This window comes from Branchiostoma lanceolatum, chromosome 17, assembly GCF_035083965.1.
Source record: "Branchiostoma lanceolatum isolate klBraLanc5 chromosome 17, klBraLanc5.hap2, whole genome shotgun sequence".
In the NCBI taxonomy this organism is placed as follows: Eukaryota; Metazoa; Chordata; class Leptocardii; order Amphioxiformes; family Branchiostomatidae; genus Branchiostoma; species Branchiostoma lanceolatum.
The window spans coordinates 10,397,814-10,404,586 of record NC_089738.1 but is presented as its reverse complement, the minus strand read 5'-3'; the positions used below and the strand labels follow the sequence as shown (position 1 = coordinate 10,404,586).

General features: G+C 36.9%; 1 protein-coding gene and 1 non-coding gene across 2 annotated transcripts; one reads left to right on the top strand and one right to left on the bottom strand.

Moving 5' to 3' along the window:
• The first annotated feature begins 363 nt into the window (after nt 1–363).
• On the top strand, nt 364–4,774 carry LOC136423147 (chromatin complexes subunit BAP18-like). Its single transcript, XM_066411195.1, has 6 exons — nt 364–509; nt 1,782–1,879; nt 2,733–2,840; nt 3,395–3,579; nt 3,948–4,079; nt 4,519–4,774. The coding sequence occupies exons 1-6, from the start codon at nt 483–485 to the stop codon at nt 4,572–4,574; spliced, it is 606 nt and encodes a 201-aa protein (XP_066267292.1). The 5' UTR covers nt 364–482; the 3' UTR covers nt 4,575–4,774.
• LOC136423716 (U5 spliceosomal RNA) lies at nt 1,181–1,302 on the bottom strand. The gene has a single exon (XR_010753786.1). It is a non-coding gene; the product is annotated as a U5 spliceosomal RNA (small nuclear RNA).
• Nucleotides 4,775–6,773: the final 1,999 nt, after the last annotated feature.

Here is a 6,773-nt window from a genome sequence, read left to right as displayed (position 1 = left end):
AATCATATAAAAATAAAAACTATCTATACAATCATCGTGATAGAAAATTTAAAATTAGAAGAAAATAAATATGACAGTTATCTTCGTGTATTAGTCTGCTTTATATTCATAACTTATTTGTAATAGCAATATCTAGAAATTATTTAAGCCCCTATGTCATAGTTGACTAGACCAGCTAGGTTACTGGCGGTCAACTTGAAAATATTCCAAGATATGGGCCTGTTTATTAAAAGACTTGGAAACTTACTTTTGTCCAACGAAAAGTAAACAAAGAAGTAAAATCTATTGTTTTGATATATCCTTCGTATGTATACATATTTGATATACACAAATTATTGTAACCCCTTTGACATAGTCGACTAGCCCAAACAGGTCACTGGGGTCAATTTGAGGCGCGAAAGTGTTTTTGTGTGGCTTTGTGAATAAAATTCGGAATAAAACCCATTTTCAGCTCGTTTTCTACCATAGGAAGCATTCGAAATATGAATCCTGCATCTACAAACGTTAAGGTGAGTGTTTTATTGTTCAGTCGTTCTTGTAGGTCTTAGAATTTGTCGCCCCTGTGAAAATTATGTCGTTTTGTTTTGTTTTCTTCGATGCCCCCCTCCCCCATAGGCTCTACATGTATTTTCTAGGGGTAGCCGACAAGACCTAAATATAGTGTAAGGCTTAGGCGACATGAGTTCATATTGTCACCATAAGGAAATTCATTTTATTCTGTCAAATTTTAATCTCAATCTAGTGGGATTGGTGGCTGCAACAAAGCAAATTTATACAAACCTCAATTTCGACATAAAGTTGTTTTCAACTTTATAATTTAATCAAAGGAAGATTTATTCATTTACATTGGTACACCAGTCATGTGTATGTAATGTTTTGACGTTGATTTGATTTTATCAAGGTCCTTGTTTTGATTTGTTATTTCGTTTCAACTGGATGTGTATGTCACCTCTGAAATGATTAGTTCACTTGTTGTTATTGTTCTTATTTTGTTATTTTATGAGCAGAAGGCTTTGGACTTTGTGGGGTTTTTTTTCAATTCATGTGAATGAGATGAGAGATATCTTTGTATTAATTGAAAAATAAAATGTGATAGTTCGAAACAAAAACAAGAAAAAAAATCTGGAACAGCTTGGCTATTGAGTCTAAGTGTGTGTGGTGACTTCTTTTGTTTGATGGGAGCCCCGCACAAGGCAGAGCAGAGAAAAATTAGTTATAGACTCATTGATTGTTCCCCTCCACGGAAATCTTTAGTAAAAGGCGAAAGATTTATGCGTGGGGTTTGAAGGGAAACCAGAGTGGTAATTTTCAATGTTACCAAATTTCTGCAGTAGGTAAAAATAACCATTTCCCTCTATGGTATAACTATTGACTCAAAATCTAAATTCTGATGAAAGCTATAAAACAATTCCAGCAATATCTGGAGAAAATGTCTTCATCATTTGTAGATTACTTTATCCTTGATTTTCACACACAAATACCACATTTTCATACTAAACTTTAGCAAATTTTTCACCAAACGTTCAAGCAAGAATTCTTGAAAAGCTGTTTTTGAAAACAAGGCCTCTTGGGATATATGGTAATTAGATATGGGGGCAAAGGTCAAAGTCAAAAGACAAATAATTGGTAAACCATCCTCCAATCATGGGAGACAATAATTACTGTGTGTCTCACACCTATAGGGAGGCGTTAGGCTAAGAGTTCATCTCAGGTCATTTCTTTTGTAAGGTTTGTTTATCACCTTGTTTGTTGTTTATTTGGAATTGTTTTGTTTCCCTCAGGTGAGTGAGATCTTCATGGCAGCAGGCCAGGCGTTCTCTAAGCTAGGTGAGATGTGTATGCAGCTTCACCCAACAGCAGCAGAGGCCTCACCATCAAGGTGTGTTCTTCTTCTTCTTGGTCTCTATGAACAAATCAATGTGGGCTTGGGATAGTGTCTGCACAAGGTAATTTTGATTGGAAAGCCCTCTCTGTTTTATTGTTTTACACTGTGTATTTGAAATAGAGCTGTGTACCTGAGCAAAATTATGTATAGGTATAGGTACAAGATACACAGGTTTACACAAGTTTAGGTACAGGTCCGGACCTGAACCTGTACCTGAAATGCTATTGTTCAAATAACGTTTGATTTTCACTAGGGTGAAAAGCATTGTTGAATCGATAACAACATAATGTTTAATTCTGATAGACACAAGCCTGTTACATGGCATCTATAATGACCACCACCCTCACCACCAGTCAGCTATGAGTATGAGGTATTGTCTTTCTGAAAGCAAAGATGAAAATTTGACTCAGGCCTTTTTAAAGTTTATTCTGTGCTACAGGAGTCTTCAGTGCACTACCACCATAATTTCATGTTGATTTTATCTTTCAAAGTGGCCGTCCCCTGACCTGTTATTCTAGCCAGGCTTCAACTGATTAGAACCGGTACAGTACCAGTAAACCGGGGTTCAAGTATTTTGGACCTGTACCAGCGATTGTACCAGTACTGTACCGGTACACTATACAGCTACAATACAGCTCATTACAGATTACAATGAAGCATAATCCAGATATTAATAAATATTCAACGAAGAATACAGTACAACGAAGAATACAATTCAACGTGTACAGTAAATGTAATCATGTTATGCTGTTTGAAGCTGGTTTAAGAGCTGACATTTTTATATTGTGTTCACCAGTTGAGACATTGAAGTTGACTTTCATGTTGATTATCATCCTGTGTCCATTAGTGGGAGCACCAAGTGGACAGATGAAGAGATAGAGATGCTGAGGACGTCTGTGGCAAGGTTTGGAGATGATCTGAACAAGATCAGCGAACACATCAAGACAAGAACAGTGTAAGCAGGCACCCAACACATCATAGCCTTTGACCCTTCCAAATTTCTACCCTACAAATCATTCTCACCTATCAATGTCATGTCTAGGTCCATAAGATTACATGTATTTTTACTGACAAATCAATCTCTACAACTGGATAAAGTACAGAAATTACTTTCGAATATTTCGAGTGACATCCATAACTCTTCTTTAGCGTCACTAGCTATATAGAATGAACTTGCAGAACAAATCAATACTCAATTTATGGTACTTTAACGGTTACTAGTTAAAGTGCTAAAATTTCATCATTGCAAATATTTGATAACTTACATAATAGTAACATTAGAGACAGTGATGTTTGTTCCCAATCCCACTTTTAAGATTAGATGCTGTGAACTACTCCCTTTTCTCCCAACCGCTAAGATTACCAACCGCAATATTGAATGGATGTACAGTTCTAGTACATAACATGTAAATGTTCCTAATACATAAATTGATATGCATGTAAATGTCACTGATAGATTAATAAATAACATGATGTCAAAATGATTGACAACTGTCTTTAATGTTTCAGTGCACAGATTAAACAGGCTTTGAAAAAGAAGACCTTTGAAGAAAGCGGGGTTCCATACAAGCCTCCAGTGGAACAGAAGTCTCCCAAGAAAGGAGGGGGGTTGCAGACTCCTGCAATAGCCGCTGGTCCAACAGCTACCACTACCCCCTCTCGGTCAGAGCCTCCAACTAAGAGACAAAGAACAGGTATGAAAAATAAACACTAGTATGTTACAACATTAACAATAGCTTAACAGTTACAAGTTAAAGTCAGAAAAACTGCACATTTGATCTACAAATTTGCCCTCATTTATTTTTTATCTTAGAATTATTCTATATAGTAAAAAAAGAATGTGCAAGTTAACTCAAACAACATGAGCTAATTGACTTAAACCATCCTAAAATTGTCTTTACCTCATTAACATATTAATAATAAGGTTTGGTTTCCAGTTTGAGTAATTGTTACCTTGCATATCTTTTTACCTGGATGTCTAACCTTAATTGACGTAAATAAAGATGATAGATTTTGCATTATAATTAAAACCTTTGTATTTGCACCATGATTCTTTTTACAGATGTATCTTACCAACAGTACCATGAGTCAGATAATAATGACACCCTGGTGGATATAGAGGGTCTAGAGGGAACGTCATCCGAGTCTCCCATCAAACATGACATAAACCTTGGAGTAGCACAGTCGGAACAAGGTAAACACAAGCACTGTTATTGTACATTTTGTATGTATCTCTATTTTTATAGCCGGTATAACTGCCATTCGGTGTAACACACCAGCTTTACATACATTTGTACTTTCAACTTGTGAGGAGATGGCAAGTTTGATCAAGTCTTGCATTCTTAAAGTATTTTATACTTGACCATAGTGATGCTACATACAACGTTCACACGCTTTCACGCATTCTTAACTTGGAAAAAAGGTCATATCAGATTATACAATTTTGCTGTAATCAAGATTCTTTTCACCCTAGCTCCCTTTTATTGTCATACTTTCTTTTAAAAGCCACTATCTCCTCTTCTTTTATCCATAGTCTCCCTATGTTTCCATTTGAAAGAATTCAAACTGCACCCCGTTATGGGTTTGAAGATGGACTCTTCCTAATCATATGTCGTTGTTTTTTCTCTTCACAGATCAGTTGAGCCTGGACTCAGGACTAATGATGTCACACAGTGTCCCCCTATCATAAAAGAACTATAACTCTCATTTTATACTACTTACAACAAAACTTTACTCCCTGTATTTTGTATGTATTTGTACATGTATGATGAACTTTTACAAAGTATGTAGTGTTTTTTTTGTAGAAATATGCAGAGATCAAAAGACATTGGATTTAAGTGCAAGCAAAATGTATAAAGAGCTGACATTGTTTTGTTTTGTTACTTTTTATTTGCCATTTATTTTTATGCCAGTCACTATTATAATGAAAATATTGATATCGCTGATCTAGACTGCCTGGAATCCATGCGAAATAGATTAAGTTAATTCAATTTGAACTAAACTGTAAAAAGAGCTGCCAGTTTCATTCATAACTTTTCGGTTTGCCATTTATTTTTATGGCAGTCACTATAGAAATATTGATATCGCTGATCTATAATGCATGGCATCCATGCAAATTTGATTATTGTTGAATAATGATGTATCATGTATTTGATGCTTGGATGTAGAGAATGGTGCGTCTAAAAGCAAAGCACAATGCAGTTCTGTCCCAAGTTTGTAAAGTCATCTACATGTACATTGAATATCAGTTTAATAGAAAAGCCAACATTCCACTTTGTGCTTTCTTTCTTCTAGTTCTTTGCTTTAAACCTAACCCGATACTACTTGGGAATAGGAAATTTCGGACTTTAGCTAAACAGCACTGAATGGTCTTATAACAATGTTATGGCTAAAGATGGGTCTATATACTATTAGATGAAAGGCGACAGTCCTTCATAGTTATAAATGATAGTAATATTCTATGTATACCCAGGTAACAGATAAAGTGGCTAGGCTGTTTGTTATATGGGCTACATTCCATGAACCCAGTGGTTTGAGTTCGATTACTGGTCTCTGACTGACTAGGTCAGGTGGAAGGGGAGTGGCAAGTGTGAGCTGGCCAAATCTTATCCTTTTGAACTCAGGATTACATTGTTTTGGCAAAGGGCTAGCAACCCATCCTTATACACCTTAAATCCTGCTATACAAACAGCAAGGGAACTTGTGGCCCTTTTTGTGCCAACAGACACAACAATAGATAGGTACCCACCAGAGCCTAAGTTGTGAGGTTATGAAGAGGGCAAAGACGGGCGAAAATTCAACGGACTGGTTTTTATATATTCAAGTATTTTTGCGATAATAATAACACATAGTGTTGCACTGAGTTTAAGGTACGATTTGAATTATATCAATTGTAAAGAAGGTGCAAAATGTGGAAATGTACCTTTGACAATGTTTCCATTTAATGCGTTAATGTTCCTTGTTCCTCGCAAAGTGCTTTAATAAATCTGTTTTATATTAAGGTTTTCAAGCTACTTTCACCCTGTGGTCTATTCGTATTTACTCCACTCTTCTTTACATCCGAATTCCTGTAGCCCTCCTCCATTCATCACTATTGGCAACAACCCCAATAACAACCTATTCTTCAAGTCCTGTTTAAACTCACGCCCTAAAGTCACGACCAATGTTATTTAAAGTTTGTCCACGTCCACAAACTTACGCCATGACCCTTAGCAAGTAGCTAATGTAAATGCGACTATTCCATCTGTACCTTTTTATCAAGGCACTCTGAGGATGTATATATACTAGGTATTTGTTCATTGCGATCACGTTTTTGCATCATTCCGGAGTTGTTAATCTTGAACGGAAGAGAGAGCGAGCTCAAAGAGAGTCAAACGTACACCCCTGTATTTACAACTCGCTTGGTTTACCTCCAAGGGAGGGGTCGAGTTGAATAACATCTCAGCGTCGACTCTTCCTCTAAAGACGCCACAAATCCTACCAACTCGAGATTCCGTGTCAAGGATCTGCTTTACATACAACGAGACGTCTAGGAAGAATACAACGCTTTCTTGGAACAGTCTGCTTTGACTTCTACTTCGCTGCATTTTCCGGGATCGTGAGTTGAGACCACAAACTTCCTTTGTCGGTGAAGTACCAATTTTGACTTGGTTGACGGAACTTTTGGAATGATTGCCAAGTCTTACGTGTACCCTTACTGATAGGATTAACCAATGTTTATCGGAGTGTGCTACAAACGTTAAAGAGCTGTGCACTAGACTGTTGTCAACAAGCTAGCTGAGGAGAATCTACCCGGGAGGTCCTGCATGGCAGCCGTGTGTCGAGGGAGCTCACATCACGTTTTAAAGGGACGCCATTTGTCTCATTTTTCCAGGGCTCTGAACCTTAC